The 23,915-nt window shown below is 45.6% G+C and overlaps 1 protein-coding gene across 3 annotated transcripts in view; it reads left to right on the top strand.

Moving 5' to 3' along the window:
• The window catches only part of Entpd1 (ectonucleoside triphosphate diphosphohydrolase 1), a 126,057-nt gene that overhangs the window by 89,337 nt on the left and 12,805 nt on the right, over positions 1–23,915 (top strand). For all 3 annotated transcript variants that reach the window (XM_021151676.3, XM_029472705.2, XM_085833810.1), the window contains exons 2-6: positions 8,014–8,141; positions 17,708–17,825; positions 20,409–20,559; positions 22,244–22,403; positions 23,359–23,595. In XM_021151676.3, coding sequence (XP_021007335.1) covers positions 8,014–8,141; positions 17,708–17,825; positions 20,409–20,559; positions 22,244–22,403; positions 23,359–23,595 — 794 coding nt within the window. The remainder of the gene's footprint in view (positions 1–8,013; positions 8,142–17,707; positions 17,826–20,408; positions 20,560–22,243; positions 22,404–23,358; positions 23,596–23,915) is intronic.

The raw sequence follows: 23,915 nt of genomic DNA, 5'->3' as shown, positions 1-23,915 counted from the left end.
ATTCTCTCTCTCTCTCTCTCCTCTCTCTCTCTCTGTCCTCTCTCTCTGTCCTCTCTCTCTCTCTCTCTCCTCTCTCTCTCTGTCCTCTCTCTCTGTCCTCTCTCTCTCTCTCTCTCTCTGTCCTCTCTCTCTGTTCTCTCTGTCCTCTCTCCTCTCTCTCTCTCCTCTCTCTTTCTCTCTCTCTCTCTCTCTCTCTCTCTCTCTCTCTCTGTCCTCTCTCTCTGTTCTCTCTCTCTCTCTGTCCTCTCTCTCTCTCTCTGTCCTCTCTCTCTGTCCTCTCTCTCTCTCTGTCCTCGCTCTCTGTCCTCTCTCTCTGTTCTCTCTGTTCTCTCTCTCTCTCTCTCTCTCCACCCCCTCCCCCATCTCCCAGCTCACCCTCGTCTTGCTTTCTTTCCCTATTCTCCTGCCTTCTGTCTTTAACCAGCTGATCAGCGCTAAGCCCCTAAAGTTCATTTTCAGAGGAATCTGTATGCCTTCATGAAGCAAATCTTAGGCAGGAAACCCCACCAAGTTAACTGCTTCATCCTCGAACCCAGTGTGTATTGGTTGACTGAATGAAACTTGGGAACCAAGACTGGATGAAGCTGTGTAATGCCTGTCGCTTTCTGGTGCAGGAAGGCTGTTGGAAGCATTGGAGTGGAGTCAGAAGATTCAGGCCAGATTCCTATTCTGCCTTCTATAACATGTATGACGAAGCAGGTTCCCAGATAGTCTTGCTAATCACAGTCTCTGCCACTGACCTGTAAGCTTCCCATTGTCTGGATCGAGGATGCCGCAGTAGTGAAAGGCAGACCATTGGAGCTCTTGTCAGAGCTGTCTAGACAGTTCTCCCATCATTGCTGGTGCCAGCTACTTCCATTCCCGAATGATAGAATTTGCTACTCTATATGACATGATGTCTCAAATACTGTAGAGGGTGTTAGACATAGGATCTCTCACTGAACCCAGAGCTCACCAGTTCAGCAAATTTGCTGTCCAGCAAACTTCAGAGATTCTCCTGTATCCACACACCCCAATCCCCCATGGTAGTTATCCATGGGAACCACTACACTGTGCTTAGCTTTCACGTGGGTGCTCCTGGAGATCTAAACTCAGGACCTCATGGTTGCACAGCAAATACAAAGGATTCAAGGCCACCCTTAAGTTCTACGTAGTGTGTTCCATGATAGCCAGAGCTACATAGACCCTGTCTCAAAAAGAAAAGAATATAAAGACAAACAGGCCAATGATTGATGTAATAATCAGATGCCATTAGAGAAAATCCTGAAGTGTGGTGGGCAAATACACAGGAGAAAAGGCAATGTGAAGAGTTAGACAGGAATCTGAGTGATGCATCTGCAGGCCAAAGGTGCCAAGAGTCCCGAGGAAGTGGAGAAATCAGAGAAGCATCTCCAGGGCCGTTGAGGGGACTAAGACCCTGACAACACCCCGATTTTAGACTCTGTCCTTAAAACTGTAAGAACTTTTTGTTGTTTTAAGTCAAGCTTGTGGTCATTTGTTGGGGCAGACTTAGGAAATGTATCGGATTATTATCTACCAGTTAATAAAAATATATCTTCTTACAGGATTAAGTGAATTAGTTTAAGGTAAAGAGTTAAGACCCATATCTGGACCTCAGAGTTCTTTTTTTGTTTTATTTATTTATTTATTTATTTATTTATTTATTTATTTATTTAATGTATATGAGTGCTCTATCTGCATAAAGGGCCTGCATACCAGAAGGTGGCATCTCATTACATATAGTTGTGAGCCGCCATGTGATTTCTGGGAATTTAACTCAGGACCTTTGGGAAGAATAGCCAGTGCTTTTAACTGCTGAGCCATCTCTCCAGCCCTAACCTCAGGGTTTTTAAGTGTAGGCTGTATTGTGAGCTCACTGCACTTTACCTAGCAACCACATGAAGCCGGTGCCCTATCACTGCCCATATTGCACACGAGGAACTAGAAGCTCAGAAGAGCCACATGGGCAAGCACTAGCCTGAGTGTCTCTCTAGACTGTGGAGTTGGTTTCTTGCTGGTGAATTCTGGTGACTTTAACTCCAGCTCCTCCCAAGGATTTGGTCTTCGTGAGGTGCAGAAGACGTTAAGACTTTCTTAGCATGGTTTTTACTCCTGGATGTACCTGACTTTTTGAAACAAGCTGAATCTGATAGATCCTGGTCTGTCCACACTTGGCTGTGTAGTTGACCTATGATCTACTGAGATAGGCTTATACACTTACCGAGACAGAAAGCAGGAAAATGTGTCCTACATGACTATATCCATACAATATATCCTCAAGCTCCAGGGGCGTCAGTGACCCTGGATGACTCTATGTTTACATCTAAACTACTGAGAATAAATCACACCAGTTACTCTGGAATCAGTCATATCTTTCAGGCCCCATGGACCTTCAAGATCTAGTGAGCAAAGCTGCTCGTTACCCCTCTGCTGCCTCTGCCCTTTCTCCTCTCATCGCTCTTCCTTCCACACTGCCCTCCTGTCCAGGCACTGGCCTACCTCAGAGGTATTTCATACACAGCTCAGTTGCCACCTGTGTTCCTGCCTCAGAGGTGTGCGTGTTGTCTCGTGGTCCTTTCATTCACTCAGGCTCATCCAAAGGCCGTCCTAGGTTGACCCATATCTCTCTTTGTATCTTTATAGCACTTATAATTACATAATTACCTTCCAAATATTACTGTTTGGTCCTTTTTTTTTCTTCCAAACTAGAATATAAGCTTCATGAATGTGAACCATTTATGTGTTATATTCACTGCTATAGCTCAAAGCTACAGGCAAGTCTGGCTGCATAGTGCAATGTGTTCAGTAATTATTGAACACAGAATCGAAAGGCTGTCAAGGCACAGCCTCCAGTTCAACAGCTGTTGAACTTGAACAAAAATGGTGTAGCTAAAAGTGGCACATGAGAACAGAGGCCTGCTGGGCCCAACGAGTTGGGTCAGCAGGGAAAGACACCTGCAACCAAACCCAAAGACCAGAGTTCAATCCCTAGGGCCTACATAAGGAAGTGACGTATGCAAGTTGTTCTCTGACCTCCACACATGTGCCATGGCACTTGTACACTCATAAACACACATATATATACACACACATACACGCACTCACACAGATACAAACACAGACACACAGAGACACACAGATACAAACAGATACATACACATAGACACACACACATACATAAACACATACAGACATACACACATACTAAACAAATGTGATTTAAAAACAAAAAAAAAATTAAAGATGGAAAAAAGGTTTGGAGAGGAGCTTAACCTCCACGTGAGTCTGATATTGAGGCTACAAGAAAAAAGACTTGGTGAAGAATGAGGAGACTCCAATTCGCATATGAAGGAAATGTTACATTGAAAAAAGATCTTAGAATCCAAAATTCACTCATTAATTCACCAAGGGACACATCTATGAACAGCCAGAATAGTTTCAGCCCTCAGGGAGTACATACCACTGAGAGCGACAAGAATATCAGTCATTCTGGTCTTGGCCATCGTGGGCAGCAGAAAGTTCAGTTAGATTCTTGATCAGGAGGAGCTTGGGTTATAGACGATCCCTAGAGTCACCCAAAGCAAAGGTGGATTCTGACAGGGAAGGGAGGGAGTCAGGAAGTATGGGGGTCTCTGGAAAGGGCTTGTGAATCAGATGCCAGATGGAGGTGTCAGGAAGTGGCTGTATCCAAGGGACCTGGTACAAAGTCTGCAAGCATGACTGTGGCCTACGTGTGTGTCTTCTGACAGACAGCCAGGATAGTGACAGAGACAGTGAGGAGGCTCTGGTTCAGGAGGGAGGGACCAAGACCTCGGTGAGCATGCTGTCCCTGGCTGGAAACACAGGCCACCTCCGTGTGTCTGTCTCTTGTCTGTGCTTGCCCACGGGCGCTGCTTCCTCCCATTGACAAGCCCGGGTTACCCCAGATGTGGCCCCCAGGACATAGGAAGCAGTTCCCGTAGTTGCTTGGGATCCACAGAGGAAACTTTTGGTCACCTTTGCCAGAGCCCCACCACATCTGTCAACATGAAAAAGCTTTTTATCAATAGGAAAAAACATTTGAAAGATTATATATTTGTTATCATGTAACAGAGACCCTAAGATTTCTCTTTACAGTGGCATTTTGATTAACTATGATTTTTTTTTTTTTTTTTTTTTTTTTACTAAATAAGGTTCTAACTGGGCAACTCTCTGGCTATCACTGTAAGAATTGAAGTAGAGATTTTTGCATTTTTTTTCCTGTAGCCTATTGTTTTGACATTAGTCCATATTTTGCTAAAATTTGGCTTCTTTCAGCTCTTTCTGTAAAATGAAGGTGGAAGTTATTACTTGGGACTTGGCTCTCTCGTATTAAACAGAAAACCTGTTTCTCTGTCACATGAAAGGAAAAAAAAATGTGAAGAAGGTGCAGCTTTGAATTTTCCAGTATAATCAATTCCAAGAAAAAAAAAAGCAAATGCTGGAATATCCAACCCCAATAAGTCCATATAAAAACCACACCATCCAATTATTATGATTATAATCTATAAGTCTAGACTGGGCAGATGTAGCACTATACTAACTGATTCTCTAGCTATAAGACTTCTTGCTACTTGCAGTTTCTCCTGGCTATGTGGTTCTGCTTCATAATGGCTTTTTCCTCCTGTTCTATCCTCTCTCTTTCCCTCCTCTTTCTCTCTCTCCACCTGTCCTGCCTCTCAAAGGCTTCCAGTCTCACCTTTCCTTTCTACTGCCCAATCACAGGCTCTAGCCTTTACTGAGCAGCTAAAATGGGAAGAAGATTCACATGAGATCACCTGAGTATGTGACCTACTGCTTCTTGGCAACCCCTCTTGAGGTAGCAGAATTAACATCAGAATACAAACAGCATCAGGACAACCCACAACAGCAACACTTTGTGCTTGGATAATCTTGGTTAAAAAAAATCATTCCTTGGACTTTTACAAAGTACCATGTTATGGGCTGGGACATAGCTCAGTTGGTAGAGTGCTTGCCTAGCATGTATAAGGCCCTGGGTCTGGTCCCTAGAACCATAACCTGTATACAACCTGTAAATGTCACATGCTTATAAACCTAACTCTCAGACCATCACAAGAGAATGGCCAGAAGTTCAAGGGCATCCTCAACTACACAGCAAGTTCAAGGCCAGCATGGGCTACAGGAGACCATGTCTCAAAAACAAAAAGCAAAAAACAAAAAACAAAAAACAAAAAACAAAAAACAAAAAAAAACCCAACCCTCATAAAAATAAATACCACTTTATGTTGAGTGATGGAAACTGCCTCTCTGTTACCCATGAGTCGGGTGAGGCTTTCTAAGCAGAAGAGAGTCGGTGTCAATTTTCATAATAAACCTGACTGTTTTAGTAAAACCGGATCTGAAAGATCTAGCCAATGGCGAGAGTGGTTCCCAAACCCTTTTCACTCTTGGAGACTTCCACATGCTGAGCAGGGAGGGGCACCCTGCAGCCTGTGCTTCCCCTTTCTGCCAGCCTGGCCCTCCACAGCTAGCACCACTTCCTGTGAAGTGTCTGGTTTCCTGCCTGCCAGCAGGGCTTTTGAGAAGTCTGTGAGAGACGCAGTTCTGTTTACTCCTATCTGGGTAATCATATGAAAACCTAACAGCCATACTTTTGGTAGTAAAGAATTTTAAAGTTACATGTAGAACATTTATATATTTAAGTTCTCTAGCTTATCTTTGATAAGAAGTAAAATATGGCGAGGGGCTTGAATATGTGGTAGAAACATGGCTATTATTACAAGGGCTGCTCAACTGTGGGAAGCAGGCCACCTGTTCAGGGATGATGGGGATTAGCAAATATTTGCATAGGAGAAGGAAAAAAGAAAACCAAAGTCACATTATGGTAGCTACCACCTTGGGGCTTCTGCAGTCCCCATGCCTTCCTTCTGGAATGTTCCATTCCCCCTCACAGCTAGTGTTTCGCCATCACCCGGTTCTTAGAAGCATCAGGGAAGTCTTCTTAACCTGTGATCGAATACTACCGACCTCAAGCCCAGTGCTGCAGCAATCAATGGACCAGAGTCCTTGGCTTTAGTTTCTTCTTAGTGTTTTCATGATGGAAATCATTTACTCATGTAATCTCTGTTTTGGCTTCCCCCTCCCCTCCCCTCCCCTTCTCTCCCCTCCCCTCCTCTCTCTCCTCAGTGAATGGCTGGCTAATTCCAAAGAGCAGAGATGGTGTTAATCTTTTCCATTGTAGTAGTTTAGATGCTGAGAATAATGCCTGCATAGATGCCAAAGGAAAAATGAGTCGGCAAAAATTGTCATTCGTGGAGAAGAAATAACTAGATGGGTGTCCTTTTTCAGCAGCCTCAGGAATGGAAAAATACAGCATTTAAAATTCTATTGCTAATGACATAGCTACGAAATGTTACCGATCCACATTATAACCAATCATGCAGAGTCCATACTTGGTAGCACAGTTTCAGTTTCACGGCTTTGGAACTGAGGGAGGGGGACCACTCACAGAGATGTCTGTCCTGACTCCCAGACTGGAGAGTTCTGGCATTTTGACATTCCTTCTTCCATAGCAGCTGTACCTGGATGTTTAAGCGCCAGGTAACTAATATCCGGGCATCGAGTCAAAGGATAATCCTATGGGAAGATGAGCTGCGGGTTGGTCAATTTGGCATCTCAAAGTGACCCCGAGGACTCAGGATCCCCCATCTCTCAGCTGCCATAGGTGTCTGACATTTCATCCAGGCAGGACAGTGACAAGAGAGAGTGTTTCCACTTTTTCACTAGTCTTGTGCAAGCAGACATCAGGTTGTAAGGGGCCATCGTTAGGTAGCCATCCATCATAGAAACATTTTCTCACTGGGACGTGAGATCACACAAACTGAGCAGGTCCAGCCCTTAGCTTGGGGGAGGCAGGTCTCTTCATAGAAGTGCTATGGCCTTCACTTGCCCTTCCTTCTTGGGAAGTAAGAGATAATGCATTATTAGCATTTTGTCCTGGGTTTTGTACGTTTGGCTTGATGGATGGAGACTACTTGAGAACTCTGGGGCTCCGTGCAGACCAGGCAGCCATGTTATGGGTGGCAGACTTTTGGGAAAAGTCCAAGTTTCTGCTCAAGACCATAAGGTAGACTTCCCATGTTAGCGCCTAGCCTGCTGCTGCTGACAAAGAAATGGGAGAGTGGGGACACTTGGGCCACTCTCTCCTCTCCCTTGATCTCACTCTGTCCTCAGAGAAGTGTAAAAAGGATAGAGAACCTATCTCATTTTCAGACCATTCAGTGTTATGTGCCCTGGAAGCCTAAAAAAGAGTCTGAAGCTCGTTTGAGAAGTTGACTGAAGTACAAGCTGTGCTATCAAGATGGATGGACTGATGGAACCTTCCAGGCCCTATTCCCGGGTCTCTGGATGATCTATTTAAGTCCAGTTGAAGTAGCTTTATGTAATTCTTCTAGTGGAGCTTTTAAAATGTTCTTTGTCATATAAGACGAAAACCAGAATAGATTAGCTAATAAATAGACTGACAGCCAAAAGTATTCAGAACTCCTCAGGATTAAGGTGACTGTCGGTTAAGGTGGTTGTCAGTTTTCCATATGAGGGCGTTAGGACACAAAAGTTATATCAAGCCGGAAAATGTTATTCTGTGGTGGGATCTGATGTGTGATGTTTTTAGCAAATTAAATGCTCTGTGTATATTTTTAAAATGCACAGGTCTATCTGTCTTTTGTTAGTTGTTTCTTGTCTTTTGATTGACACATCTGATCTACTAGCTAAGACACCCATGTGATTCTCCTCCTCATTCTGCTCATGTAAGTGGTTTGCCCATTGTTCTTTGCACACCGCCAACTTGACCTTGGTCTTCATGATACAGACAAACCTTTTTAATTCTTAAATGATCTCCAATGACTTTCAAGTATCTTGTGGCTACAGATTGGCTTCTCATTAGCATCTCTGGTGTTTCTGGATAGCCATCATAAAACCAGACAAAAATCATTGTTTGCTGATTTCTTGTTCATGTTTTGTTTTTGACTTTAGATTCTAAGGTGAAGAGATTTTGCTCCAAAAATATTCTGATCACCCTTGGTTTCACCTCTATCTTGGCTGTGATAGCTCTGATTGCTGTGGGACTGACCCAGAACAAACCTTTGCCAGAAAACGTGAAGGCAAGTAAAATCACAAACATTTGCAATACCGCTATTACTTTGTTTTATCTTTTAATTTAAAAAATGTGATACAGAAATCTATATATATAACTATATAAATAAAATAAATATATAAATAATATAAGTAAAATTTAAAAACATATATTTTACACTTAAACTGAAAAGGCAGTAAATATATCTATACGGGGCCCACCTCACATAAGGTAGGCACACTGGTACATATGTCATGTGGGCAGTGACAGATACAGAAGGTGACATGACTGGGAGGTCCTAGAACACACATTTTGAAGTATATTCTGCTTGCTGAGAAGATGGTGCCCTGTGAGCCTGGAAAATCAGACGCATGCCCTGTTTCCGAAACTGCCGCCACCCACCCCGCATCACTTGCTGTGTAGAAAAGGCGTGGGTGTTCCGTTGGCCTCTGTTTGTCACACAAATTCATTCCAGTTGTGCTGTGTACAGCGGCCACTTTGTCAGGACAGAAACTGGCTGGCGCCAGCTCAGTGATGGTGGTCTCCTTGCCTCTTAGTGTTTAATGGCATTGGCTCTCTGGCAAGACTTCACTCGCACTGAAGCCTCATGACATCTTGGTTTTGCTATTTGTTTACCAGCCCCAGAAGCAAGTGATCGCCTTCTTGAGTGACCTTTTTGCATGTCTAGTATTGCATCACTGGGGAGAAGGGCCACTGAGGAGGCACACTCGAGCTCTGTGTCCCCAGTGTCTGCTGTGGTCAGGGCTGGCTCCTTCACGTCCAGTGGTCTGCAAGTTTACTGGCAGGGCTTCTGTTTTGTTGTGTTGTTTGGTAAAAGAGAGCCAGGTCTTTGACACTCATTAAATAAAAGTATCTCAAGAGCAGCTACTACCATTGAAGTGGATGCAGGAGTATTGCTGATTTATTTTGCACAAAGATAGTTTTACAACAAAAAGCTGACCATTTGTTAAAGTTACCAATTTCGGTAAAATTTCTATCACATATTGGGAATGAAACATTGCACAGTACAGAGAGATGACCACCACTGGAGAGCGTCTATTGCTGCTTTCGAGTGTACTCTCAGAAGACATCTCTGAAATGGTTCAAACCTTAGCTGAATGAATATGGTGTACAAGACAACGTATTATAAAATCTAAAATAAGAAACAAGAACAGGACCATTTCTATTGTGTGTGACTCACTACAGCCTACTAGACTATGTTAAGAAGTTTATTGGTAGGAAGCACAGTTGGCCTCTAGAATCTTTGGGGGATTGGTTCTAGGACACCCACCTTGAATATCCAAATCTGTGGCTGGCTAGTCAAGCCTTTTATGGTACCCAATGGGTACCATTTCCATATAACCTATTTCAGGCTCTGAGATATAATTCCTGTATGTTTTAAACCATCTCTAGATTTCCCATGAAGCCCAGTATAATATAAAGTCTATGCAAATAGTTGCCGTGCTGTACTTACTGTTTAGGGAGCAGTGGCAAGAAGAAATTGTACAGGTGTCACATGAAGGGATTTTAGAAAATGTATTCACTCTCCATTTGCATATTTTGCTCTGCCATCTGCCATGTTTGGTTCTGCCATTCTCCATGAATGGAGAGCCCACAGACCTGCAGAGGATTGTATTCTCTTCTCAAATAACCTTAGAAAAGACAGCCCCCCATTCAACTATTTGTCCATGGACTCTTTGTCTTATGAAGATGAGCTAGCATTGCTTTATTTCTGCTTGCCGTGGTTTGGGTTCAGCCTTGCTGAGGAGGTGGTGGCTCCATGCCTGGAGCGCATCTGGTGTACCACAGGGAGAGCACTTTATCGTGCTCGCGCACTTACTTGGATATTCCGTTCTAAACAGATGGAAGACAGGGACTGGGATTCGCTTGTCTTTGCATACATTTTATGTACTCATTCATTTAATAGGTAACCGTTGAACATTTACTCTGAGGGTCTGGAGATGTACCAGTGAGCAGCACTGGGAAAGTATATGCATTTCTGCGGGGGGGGCGGGGGGGGGGCAGATGATCACAGTGCAAGTGTTAGCTCGCAGCCAGCCTGACCCCGACCTGAGAGCAGACGCTATAGGTGTGTGCTGACTCAGCAAAGCAAACAGGATCTCAACAGAAAGGACTGCACCCTTCTTGGAAACAGGCTTGTCAATGTAGGAGGCAGACGACCATCCCAGGACCCTCCAGACATCCTGTTTACCCTCAGTGTGAATGTTCAGAACGAAGGCTCAAGAATCTATCTTCAACAGCTATCCTAAGGCATTCTCTTGCCGCGGAGGTCGGAGAATGACCGAGTATCAGTACTAGGTGGAATGCCGCGGAGGTCGGAGAATGACCGAGTATCAGTACTAGGTGGTCACTTTTAGATCAGCAGTCCATGCTTCTGAAGACAAAGGCTTCGGTGGAGTGGACAAGCAGTAGCGATGGACAGGCAGTAGCGATGGACAGGCAGTAGCGATGGACAGGCAGTAGCGATGGACAGGCAGTAGTGATGGACAGGCAGTAGCGATGGACAGGCAGTAGTGATGGACAAGCAGTAGTGATGGACAAGCAGTAGCGATGGACAAGCAGTAGCGATGGACAAGCAGTAGTGATGGACAAGCAGTAGTGATGGACAGGCAGTAGTGATGGACAGGCAGTAGTGATGGACAGGCAGTAGTGATGGACAGGCAGTAGTGATGGACAGGCAGTAGCGATGGACAGGCAGTAGTGATGGACAGGCAGTAGTGATGGACAGGCAGTAATGATGGACAGGCAGTAGCGATGGACAAGCAGTAGTGATGGACAGGCAGTAGTGATGGACAGGCAGTAGTGATGGACAGGCAGTAGTGATGGACAGGCAGTAGTGATGGACAGGCAGTAGCGATGGACAAGCAGTAGTGATGGACAGGCAGTAGCGATGGACAAGCAGTAGTGATGGACAGGCAGTAGCGATGGACAGGCAGTAGCGATGGACAGGCAGTAGCGATGGACAGGCAGTAGCGATGGACAGGCAGTAGTGATGGACAGGCAGTAGTGATGGACAGGCAGTAGCGATGGACAGGCAGTAGCGATGGACAGGCAGTAGCGATGGACAAGCAGTAGTGATGGACAGGCAGTAGTGATGGACAGGCAGTAGTGATGGACAGGCAGTAGCGATGGACAGGCAGTAGCGATGGACAGGCAGTAGCGATGGACAGGCAGTAGCGATGGACAGGCAGTAGCGATGGACAGGCAGTAGCGATGGACAGGCAGTAGCGATGGACAGGCAGTAGCGATGGACAGGCAGTAGCGATGGACAGGCAGTAGCGATGGACAGGCAGTAGCGATGGACAGGCAGTAGCGATGGACAGGCAGTAGCGATGGACAGGCAGTAGCGATGGACAGGCAGTAGCGATGGACAGGCAGTAGCGATGGACAGGCAGTAGCGATGGACAGGCAGTAGCGATGGACAGGCAGTAGCGATGGACAGGCAGTAGCGATGGACAGGCAGTAGCGATGGACAGGCAGTAGCGATGGACAGGCAGTAGCGATGGACAGGCAGTAGCGATGGACAGGCAGTAGCGATGGACAGGCAGTAGCGATGGACAGGCAGTAGCGATGGACAGGCAGTAGCGATGGACAGGCAGTAGCGATGGACAGGCAGTAGTGATGGACAGGCAGTAGTGATGGACAGGCAGTAGTGATGTCTAATGTTGTCCTTGGAAGAGTGCTTTTGTCTCCATGGGTCCTGGTGGGGGAAATGCTTTGAGTTTTTACTCTGTCCACCACTCCTTATCTCCCTGCTCATAAGTGGATGCTGGTTGTTGATATGACTTTTAGCATGGACATTCCACATTTTGACATGCAAACTGACCCTATACCAGACAGCAGGCTTGCTTTCAGAATGCCCCTACTGTGGAAATAGGCAGGGTGCTTTCATTTCAATTACAGAAACAGTGAGCGTAAGTAAGTAAATTCCTTCTTCCAAACCTGAGTTTCCCTACAGGTCAAGTGGAAATAGTAATAACACCTACTTGATTGTGGGTTGGGATTAAATGGAGAAGAACAAGCAGTCGCTTGTCAGAGAATGTCACACAGCAGAAGCTGAGTTCAGTGGGCCACCGTCAACATCTCTTTACAGCAGATACACTCCATGGAAGCCCCTTCCCAGTAGCATGTTGTGATTTCTGAGCCAACACTACAGGATTCCTCTCGGCTGCTGAAGGGTGGTGGCCTTTCCCAAATCTGCTTTTCCAAAGCAGGCTAAAATGATCCTCTGGAATTAGCATCTCTGATTCTCTTTTTATGGAGAAATTAAAAGAATTTGCTTTGGCTTGCACACATAAATGAGCTTGAAAAGTATCTGTTGTTATTTTTACTTTACTGTAGTTTAACATTTTGAAAAGTGACCCGTGGAGATGGATGGTGATCCCGGTTCTACAGCAGTGTGGATGTAATTTATAACTACTAGATGAACCCTGTCTCGAAAAACCAAAAAAATAAAACAAAACAACAACAGCAACAAACAAAAATAAACTACTAGATGGTCCACTTTAAAATGGTTCACACACTTGCGTTATGCATATTTTATCATAGGATTAAAAACAACAAAATAAGAGTTTATATTCAGGACCTAGTGACTCTAACTAAAGGAAAAAGGAGAAGAATAAATAGTTTCTGGGTGTTTATCGTCTCCACTGGCATCTTCGTGGCTGGCGGCGCCTGTTTATAGGGTATTAGAAACACATTGTAAAAGATAAGCTTTGTTTATAAGCCCAGGCTCCCTGAGCCAGACCCACAGGGCTGCTTAAGTCACTGTTAAAGCTACAAGCACTTTAAAGGGGTGGGGGTTTAAAGATGCAGTTTTTCTAAAGGGGCCCTGTGAGGTTTCCCCGGTAGTTAGAATCATTGTCCCTTTTGGACTGCTATAACAGACTACCACTAAAGCATAATTTGTAAAGGTGGGATATTTCCTTTCTCCAGTACCTTCTCTTCTGGAGACTGGGAAGCCCAAGGTCCATGAATTTCTTATAAGTGTACTTCAAGTCTAGCAAGGACCTAATTTCCGTTTCCAAACTGACATCCCGGATACTGCACTGTGGCAGGGGGACACCATTCCTCGTATGGGCAGTAGGTTAGAGGGTTAGAAAAAGGGCAGGCACCTTCCCAAAGCCCACTTCATTGGGTCATTAATTTACTCATGAAAGTAGCATCCCCATGTCCTGAACACTCCCATGAGGCCCCACCTCCTGGCATACCCACATGGGACTCAGTTCCAAACATGTTCATATTGGAGAGGAAAGCAGTAAGCCAAAGCGTCTGGTTGTGTTGTTAGGGTGGAGTGTATAACCCAGCCCCAGGCTCACTGCTTTAGATTATGAGACTGTAGGTGGCATAGAGCATGGTGGTTTGTACAGAAAGATCACTCCTCTGTGGAAAATGCACACTCAAAAAGATTGGAAGGAAGCGAAGATTTGGTGATAAAAGTGTTAGTAAAAACATCTAGATGGAATTTTAAATGTCTTTCCCCTTCATTTTCTCTTTCTTTTTCTTTTTCTTTTCTTCTTTCTGAGACAGGGTTTCTCTGTGTAGCCCTGGCTGTCCTGGAACTCACTCTATAGACCAGGCTGGCCTCGAACTCAGAAATCCACCTGCCTCTGCCTCCCAAGTGCTGGGATTAAAGACGTGCACCATCATTGTTTGGCTTCCCTTTCATTTTCTAGGTGAAATTGAATAGGTTCTAGTACTCTTAAAATAGAAAATACTATTGAAATAATTAATAATAATAATACTACACATATTTCTTCCTTACCATCGGAATCTTATTTTTTCTTTAATATGAAAGGCATACTTAGCTATATTTTTAGATTTTTAGAAATGCTTTACATGTGTGCTCCAGGAAAACATTGTTTCTTCCCATGGTCAGATATCCCTAAAGTCATCATCAGCTAATGGGATGGTGAGTGCAGGAAGGAGGAGGAAGGGGCATTCTTCAAACTTCTGGCAATGTACATTTGCTGAAGTCCTGTGGCCCCTTGTGTCCTGGAACATGCTCTGCAGAATGCTGTGGTGGTGGGCAGAGCACAAGCTGGGGACTTTCTCGGTCCTTGGGGACACTGAAACCACAAGAGGCAACTCCCTCAAGTGTGTAGACTAAGCACATGGACTATCCAGCTTTAGCTGTTCTCAAAATGTCAACTGTTTGTTCTATGAAACAATTTAGGAGGCAGCACAAAGCAGCCCTCAGCAGGCATGGTTCACAGGTTAGCCCTCCAGCACGGTGCACAGGCTGGAATGTCCCGTGCCACCTTCTCAAATACTTCCAAACAAATGTGATAATGTTTTCATCTCTCCACTGCCTCGCTGTGTAGGGCCCTAGAGAAGCAGGCCGACAGAAGCAAGGGCAGCCTGTTGGCTCTCCTGGAGAGGAGGCTTCCATGTTAACAAAAATAGAAAGAACGGGCTGTCCTGATTCCAGATAAAGGCCGCTTGCTGCAGTCTCTCTAGCTTCTATCATGAGCCATTGTGGCGGCAACATTTTCTGGTGGGAAGAACTCAGGGGCTCTGCTAGGGGACAGTGGAAATTTTCACTGTGTAACCCAAGAGCCTTTACTCACACCCTGGGAGGTTTCCCTGGGGTCTAAAGGCCCTGGACCCCAACCAGCATCCCTCCCCAACCACTGTGATCACCTAAGGCAGTTCCTGGATTCTCATGATTCAGAGAGGCTGCCCTCTTTGCTTCTTGATTGTACTCAGCATATATATATATATATATATATATATATATATATATATATATATATATCCTTTTCTTTTTGAGCACATGAAACTAATTACTAAAGAGATCCCCCTCCAATACCTGCACTGTGCATAAGGACACAGAGAACACTGAGGAGTTATTGGAGCATCAAGGATCCTCAGGAGGTCTGTACAGGGCTGCCTCCTAGTGAAACGGAATGACTTTAGATACCCAAGAGGCTCTGCCTTTGGCTATACCTAGTGGCCAGGGAGGTCTCTTAAATTCTCACTCTTGTCTTTTCTACCTGTAAGCTCTTAGGTATTAATAGATGAGACAATGTGAACTTATATAATATAAATACATATTACAAATATAGTCCTTTTTTTTTTTTTTCAAGTGGAAGGCCCCATTTTGAACTGCACAGGCCCAAGGGCACCACTGCTCTGCTTTTCTTTGTCTCGCTTTCTCACTAGATATGATTAAAGAACGAATGTTCAAGGGCTGGAGAGATGGCTCTGATACAGCACCTGCTAGGTGAGTGTGAGGACCAGAGTTCTGATTCCCAGAGCACATACATGCTGGAGGCCACAGCAGCCTGTCTGTAAGGTGGAGATAGGAGACCCCAGTAGCAAACTGACTAGACAGACCCATTCTAACTGTGTTGGCAACCCTGCCTCAGTGAACGAGGTACTTGAGGGAGACTCCTGGTGTCAGCCCCAGGCCTCCATGTGCACTTACTTACATGTGACCACATGCATGTGAACATACGTACTCACAGGACACCGCTTACACTTATGTAAAATCAAACCAAATATGCTGTCATGTTATCCTGATAGAGCCCATGGAAGGCATCACTAATCAAAGCACATGTGTTGTCATGTTATCCTGATAGAGCCCATGGAAGGCATGACTAATCAATCCACATGTGCTGTCATGTTATCCTGATAGAGCCCATGGAAGGCGTGACTAATCAAACCACATGTGCTATCGTGTTATCCTGATAGAGCCCATGAAAGGCATCACTAATCAATATCAGATTTATCCCCAATTTTGTGAATATTAATTGACCAATATAGGCATTTGACAGTCTACTCCATGGGAGAGATATCTTTAAAAGAAAAAAAGAAAAAGAAAAAAAATAAAACTTTTATTCCATAAAAGCAAAATCTCATGAATGTTCAAAGCACCTATATCCGTAATAGTCTCGATTATAAATAGTCCAAATGTCTGTCAACATTGGAATGAATGAAAACACAGTGACATTACACCTAGTGGCTATGCTATACGATTTCCCTTTGCTACAGCTCAAAACAGACAAATGTCATCTTTGGTAACAAATGTCAAAGCAGAGATTGCTTCTTGGGGAAAATGACTAAAGGAGCACCAAGAAGCCTGATGGGCCTGCAAGGGTTCTGTATTTGTTCCGTCTACTGTCGGGTGGGTGTGCACTGTGCAGAAGTTCACTGGGGCGAGTCCTCACGTCTGTACACTGTGCCAGAGTCGTCCTTACAGATGTCTTTAGAAGGGATCTCCACGATGCCTGGCTTTGTGCTCAGCCCTTGTTCCATGTTCCACGGACAAGGTCTTGATTCTGAGGCTAAATCAGACTAGATTTATTAACTACCTTCTGGTAGTTTCTCATCTATATAAAAAGGATTAAAAATAGCCTCTGCTTCTTGGCATTGTTCTGAGTTCAAATAAAATAATTCACGTCTAAAACACTTCACAGGATCCATCCCTGCTTGGTGCATCATCAACTCATTCATGATACCCAATGTGGTGCCTTTGGTCCTGCCCTTTTTTCCTCTAACCACCTAGTTCATATTTATGCTGCTTTTTCTTCTCATCTTCTGTGCTTCAGGTATACATGTATATATGGACATGCCTGCACATTTGTGCACATGCATGTGGAGATCAGAAGGCAACCTCGGGTGACATTTCTTCACAGGCACCATCCACCTTATTCTTTGAAATGGAGCCCTCCCTGGGGCCTGGGCCTTGCTGATCAGGACAGGCTAGCTGACCAGTGAGCCTCAGACCCACCGGAGGCCTCGCACTGTCGGGATTGCAGGCACAGCACCACGCCCAGCTTCTCACATGTGTGCTGGGGCTCAGAGGCCTTTGCTGATTAAGCTGCCTCCCTGCGGTCCCGGATCCCCGATTTCCTCAACTCCTGCAGCCTCCCCCTCCCTTTAAAGAGCTGCAGACACCAAGCACATCTGTCTTAAAATAGGCCAAATACAGCTTTACAGTTTCCTGAATTAAAAAAGCAAGCCTTTCTCTCTTTAAAATAGAATTCCACAGTCACTGAACCCAAATCAGTTGCATACATTTATCTATCATATCTCTGCAGCCTCTGTGGGCTAGCCCAGTGGTTGCCAGGCTTGTCTGCACATTAGGATCCTACAGAATCTCATGATGCTGCTGGTGAGTGGACCACTCTAAACCAGCGTCTGAGGTGGGATGGGGTGGGGGTGGGGCTCAGCCTCTGTGGCTCTCAGCTGATACCAGGGTGTGGACAAGTGTGAGAAGCCATGGTTTTCTGTTTCTTTCATAGTCTCCACTGCTTCAGCCTGTGGGATTGATCCCAGCTTCACACTAGAATAACTGAGCATTTCCTAAATAGCCCCACGGCTCAGGCCCACCCTGGGTAAGGCTCGGATGTTTCTAAGGTGCAGCCTTATCTAGAGTGATGCACTGATAACCCTTGGCACTGGGGGTGGTCGCTCTAGTTCTCAGCACCAAATGTTCCACTTAGCTTAGAGAGAGAACTTTCTCTTTATGGTTTGAAAATTCCCACCTCTGTCTACTTCCTTTGCAAGCTAAATATGGAGAAGTGTGGTGTCGTGCTGATAAGTGTTTTACATTTGCTTTGCCCTCAGTATGGGATTGTGTTGGATGCGGGGTCGTCTCACACCAACCTGTACATCTACAAGTGGCCGGCCGAGAAGGAGAATGACACAGGGGTGGTGCAGCAGTTAGAGGAATGCCAAGTGAAAGGTAAGACGGGGGGCACGGAACGGGAAGAGCCGGCCACAGGGATGTGAGAGGCACGAGGAGCTGCCGTTGGTATTTTATTATCACTGTAAAATGACACTGAGCCAGGCCTAGTAGCACAGGCTGGTAAGCAGGTGGATCATCAATGCTCAGGCCAGCCTGGACCACCTAGTGAGTTCACGGCCAGCCTGGACAACCTAGTAAGACTCCGCTTTAAACAAGACACAGATGTAGCTCAGCGGTTGTAGCATATGCCTCACATGCGTGAGGCCCTGTGGTCAGTCCTTATTACTGCCAGTAGTAACAATAATGTTGAGAACAATCCTTGAAAAATAGGCGAGTTTAAAAATAGCTGAAGGTGTCACTCAGTGGTATTGTGCAGGCTTAATATTCATGATGTTCTAGGTTAGGTTCTCAGCAAAACACACACACACACACACACACACACACACACACATGAACTGAGCAATAGTAGCCCTCGTCAATAGGGCATGTCTGTGTATACTTGTATCATGCTTACAGCAATGTATCGTGAACTCAGCACACATTTTTCACTCTCATGATCTGGTGGGTGAGCAGCAGCAGCAGCAGCGACAGCAGCAGCAGTCCTGTCCTAAAAACAAGGGCTGCGAGATAAGACAGCTCATGCCACGTGTTTAAAGTTACTTACGTTGGGGACTAATGGAGCTGGCTGACAGATCCACATCTCAGCCGTGGTTCTCAGACTTGAAATGGCCTAGCACTACCTGGGGTGGGGGTTGGTGGGAGCTCTTAGCACACAGACATAGGGCCCCCTACAGCCAGAGATCCCAAGTCAACAGGTCTGGGTGGGAGCCTGGGGCTTTACATTTCTCCCAAGTTCCCTGGTGCTTCTGTGGGATGCTCGACCTCTCTTCTTATTTTCTATTTTTGGCTCAGACTGCAACCTGGAGGAAAATCTCAAAAGCTTTTGTTCTCTTCAGAGGCAGAGAAGAGTAGATCACAGACTTTTAGGGCGGGGAGGGGGGTGGGGGCGGGGAGGGGGTGTCATTTAAATCTTGTTTTCCAGGGAAGGAAGCTGAAGCCTGGAGGACCCTGTAAGTGGCAAGAGTCCAGATGGTGGTCCAGGCCCCTAGCCACACTACAGGCTCCCACAGAAGCATTTTTGATAATCTCCCCGATACGCCGTCCCAGCCAAAGTCACTTTTAACATCACACCTGGAGGATGGCTGACGGCTCAGCTCCCCTGACTTGCTCTCCGCCACGCACCCCTGTGAGCTTTGTCTCTGCTGGCCTTTTGAGCCAAGAACACACTGTTTCTTTTCAAACAAGTCGTCTAGATCCCAGGAGAGAAGTGACTTTTAATCTGATGGCGAATAGCTTCCATGGACTTTTGTAATTTGCCAAGGACCTGGGCAGGGTTAGAAAGAGAAAGCCACTCTCCCTGGACCCTGGTGTGCCAGCGCTTAGGCCTTGCTACTACCGAGGCAGTGCTCGCAGTGCTCATAAAGGTCCCACAGATGTCTTTCTTCTGAGGATCATCTCATGAATGCATGTGCTTGAACCCACACATACAGGGTTAGCAGAGCACTAAGGTTAGATTTCCTGAATCAGAAGCAAGCCACTAACAGAGCTTGGGGCTTCTCATTATGTTACACAAACAGGCTTTTTTAAAAGCCCATTTGAATAATCACCTTGAAAGCAAACTCTTGGTAGGAAGCACTCGAATTCACCTCAGGGTGGGATGGAAACTTAGGAGTCTTGACTCCAGTCCTCTCCATAACAACCGTTAGTTTGCTCTAAAATTGAAATAACAGTCTTAGTAGAGAGGTAGGGATACCAGAGCAGAAAAGACTCAGGGTCTGCAGATTCTGTTTCTGTTTATTCTAACAAAGGAAGAAAACCCATAAATTTTAGGGCATACTCTATGACATAACTAGTTAATAACACACTCCGTCTTTTCAGGAAAAGCCAGCGTGTTGGGTACTTTTGCACTAAATGCCATCTTTACCTAGGCCCTCTAGGAACTAATGTTGTTAATTACAGCTCTGTGGAAGGATCATTCAAAAGAGGCCAACGGAGAAACCACTGTAAGAGCTGCATTAGTGCCAGAAGATGTGAAATGGCACCACCTTGTGGCCAAATCATTGAACACCAGGTTTTACCAGCAAAATTTTAAAATTACAAGATTTTAAAAATACAATACTATATATACATGTATTAGCTACTTTTTTCACGACTTTAATGAAATACTTGAGAGAGAAACTTAAGGGAAGTAGGGCTTATATTGGCCCTTGGTTCTAAGGGAGACATGTCCATCATGGTGGGGAAACCATGGCAACAGGAGCTTTGCAGTTCACATCCTAACTCCCCAGGTAAACCTCTCTGCAAACAGCCTCACAGACACACCCAAAAGGGTGCCACGTCCATCCACTAGGCGCTTCTGACTGCAACCGCTCTTCCCGCTAAGAATATAACCCAATGTACGTCACGGCAGGAAGCGTTTCCTCGCATTTTCCTAGCAAACACTTTTTTAAAAAATATGGTCAGGGTAGATGCCCCACACTTTTTCTTTCAAAGGTTTTCATCGACTGTATCTTCCCTCAGGTCCTGGAATCTCAAAATATGCTCAGAAAACAGATGAAATTGATGCGTACCTGGCTGAATGCATGGAACTGTCCACCGAACTGATACCAACATCCAAGCAACACCAGACTCCTGTCTACCTGGGAGCCACAGCAGGCATGCGCTTGCTTAGGTAGAGTGATATGTTGAGATCAGCATGCTAGGAGTTGGAGGTGGTGCTGAGATGCCTGACATCATGAGACTTGTAGCTACCTCACACACCAAATCCTGTTCTGGGAAATAAGTTTTATTAAGTTTTTATAATGCAAGTTTCAGGTATCTAAAAGAACCTGCCTGTCTCCCTTGGGGAAATCAAAGCAGGCAGAGTATTAGAGAGAAAGATTTTGGGAGTTCATACACTCCAAAATTTGGGGCTGAAGATAGAATCAACCAATATATGGGAATAAAAAGGTGAAAGAAGACCCACCAATGTCCCAAGACAACTTTAGCTAACAAAGCTCGACTGGTCCCCAACCCCACCCCCACCCCCGTTAATATCTGTGTGAATTGTGTACATTGGATCTAGGGTGATCTGTTGATTAACAGAGGAGTGTGCACAGCTGCCAAGGGAGCACATGGGATAGCTCAGGATGGAAGGTGGGCGGGGTGGCCTGCCACATCAGGGCTGCATGAGCAGAGGAGGGGCGGGAGTTGGGGGAAGGGTGGCACTGAAAGAAGTACAGCATCATCCAGTTAGACATCATTTAGCACTGTTATGTGCCACGGACGGTCTTAGGTGCTGGGGCTAAAGGGTCAAACAAAACAGAGCTCCCAGCATTGCGGAGTTTGTGTTCTAGTGGATGTGCAAAGGTGGGGAAATGAGAAGCCAGGGCAGAGTCAGGATTGTGAAATAGAAAGGAGATGGGGGTGCAGGGTGCGGGGTGGGGTGGGGGTGGGGAGTAAAATAATAGAAGCTCGTGTCTCAGCGAGGTGCTAACTACTTAAGAAACACACTGCTTAATCATGAGGGTCACCATGGAGTGAAGATATAAATTAACCAGAGAGAGAAGCTGCAGTTTAGAAATGTTAAGAAGCCACGAGGCTGGGAAGTGGCAGAACTAGGGCCACAGATGGCAGGGTCTAGACCAGGAAATGCCTCATGGATCCTGTCAGGAAGGTTGGAGAAATGAGAAGCCGTGTAAGGATGCAACGCGGTTATCGATACTGGAGGGTGGAGTGGAACAGGAAGGCTAGGGGAACTGTTTGTATGAGAGACCCTGGCTGCCGCTTCATTTCGCTCAGGGCCTCTCCAGGTTTCAGACTGGGTCTTGGAATAGTCACATCCCATCTTCATATAATAACCCCGAGACTCCCTTCATGTCTCAAAGTTTCAAAGAGACCCAAGACCTGAGTGGCCATAAGAGAAAGATTTTTTTTCCCAGGCTGGCTTCAGAGGAACACGGGCATGTGGTACTCATTTCTACAGTACTAAATGATCTTCCTCAGAGTCTAAGGTAGAAAGAAGCAGGAGCCACAGTGATGGCTAAAACCTCACACCCCAGCTCTCAGTATGGCCAGATACCGCCAAGCTACCTCCACCAGGGAACAAAAGCCAAACTGGTACTTTATAGAGATACTTCTACTTAATAACTGGGGGACTTGCACTTGGAAAGATGGAACCTATACAGAAGGTCCTCCTGTCTTCCAGTCTGGTGTGTCAGGTTCTCTGACTGAAATGGGTAGATGTAACTATGAAGACAGGGCAAACAAACAAACAATAAACAAAGAGCACAAAAGCCAAAGCAAAAACAAAAACAAAAACAAAAAACAGGCAAACAAAAACCTCAAAAGATAACATCACCTCTTCTTTTGTGTAGAATGGAAAGCGAACAATCGGCAGACGAGGTCCTGGCTGCAGTGTCCACGAGCCTTAAGGGCTACCCCTTTGACTTCCAGGGTGCCAAGATCATCACTGGACAAGAGGAAGGTGCCTATGGGTGGATTACTATTAACTATCTGCTGGGCAGATTCACTCAGGTAAAGACCTCACACCGCGGAGGTGGTTCCAAGAGGGTCACTGCCATTATTATCTTGGGCAATATTTGGGTCTTGAGCAAAGTGAATGATGGGTGGATAGATGAATGGATGGATGAAGATACGTCTACATTTGTGGCCATCGCTAGAGGAATTTTTACCTTAGTCTTATTACTGGAGAATATCAAAGCCATGTCTTCATCTCAGGGAGACAGGGGAAAAGAAAATCTACTTTAAAGAATTTATTTTTAACAAATTATGTGTATGTGTGTGCATCTGTGTGAGTGTGCCTGTGTACAAGAGTGTCTCCAGAGGCCGGAAGAGGCTGTCAGACCTCCTGGAACTGGAGTTATATGCAGCTGTGAGCCTCCCGATCTTAGGAATCAAATTCCAGTCCCCTGCATGGGCAGTGTATACTCTTAACCACCGAGTCCTCTCCAGCTCCCAGATACATTTCATTTAGTCTCCTTTTAATCTGATTAAAATTAAGACTAACTGGGCAGAGGCATTAGTGAGGCTGAGGCAGGAGAATTGCAAGTTGGAGTCCAGCCTGAACAACATAGTCCGACTAGGTTTAAAGCAAAGCAAAATGAAATTGTATTTGCTAAGTGAGGAGTGCTTAGCAGTCTGCCCGTGGTGTGACTCATTCCTCAGAACAGACACAGGTGGCACATTATTGCCCACATTAGTAGAGCCCCCATGATGATGCTTAAAAGTAGAATCTTTTCTGGCCCAGGTCACTTAGCTGGTGGCCGAGTGGGGATTTGTTCTTGTTTGTGAACCATAATGTTCTTGGCCTCTGCTCTGCTCTTCTCAGAGCTGTGTCTTCAAAGCCCTCTTGCTGGTTGTTGATACTGATTTGGGAACCCACAGTAGGCTTTGACCAACTCTCTGCCCCTGGTTCTCCATCTTGGCAAGTAGGATGTCCAGAGACTTCTAGCACCGTCTTTTCTTTCAGGAACAGAGCTGGCTAAGCCTCATCTCAGACAGTCAGAAACAGGAAACCTTTGGCGCTTTGGATCTCGGCGGAGCCTCTACACAGATCACCTTCGTGCCCCAAAACAGCACTACAGAGTCCCCAGAAAACTCTCTGCAATTCCGTCTCTATGGCGAGGACTATACTGTGTACACACACAGCTTCCTGTGCTATGGGAAGGATCAGGCTCTCTGGCAGAAACTGGCCAAGGACATTCAGGCAAGTGCAACTGAATTCAGTTGTGCTCTCCCCACATCTGGTCCTCAGCCCCCACATCCTGTTATTTCCCTCGTAATTCAGTAACTGCTCCAAAGCTGGCCATTGCACTCCCCAAGCCTTCTCAGGCGGGACACCAAGCTCCATCTGGTGGGCCCTGTGAGCCATTCGGTCCACCCAGACATCCACTCCCATGTTTGTTTACTGTACTATCTCCAAGGACACCACTCAGATCTTTTCTTGGGAATTAATTTCTGGCCCCAGTGGTGATGATAATACAAGTTACATACTAGATTATCGTTTGGGGGGAGCCGTGACCATTT

Source organism: Mus caroli, unplaced genomic scaffold, assembly GCF_978045245.1.
Source record: "Mus caroli unplaced genomic scaffold, Mus_caroli_1 scaffold_20, whole genome shotgun sequence".
Classification (NCBI taxonomy): Eukaryota; Metazoa; Chordata; class Mammalia; order Rodentia; family Muridae; genus Mus; species Mus caroli.
Note: the sequence above shows the minus strand (reverse complement) of the source record. Positions and strands in the feature narration are given on the sequence as shown.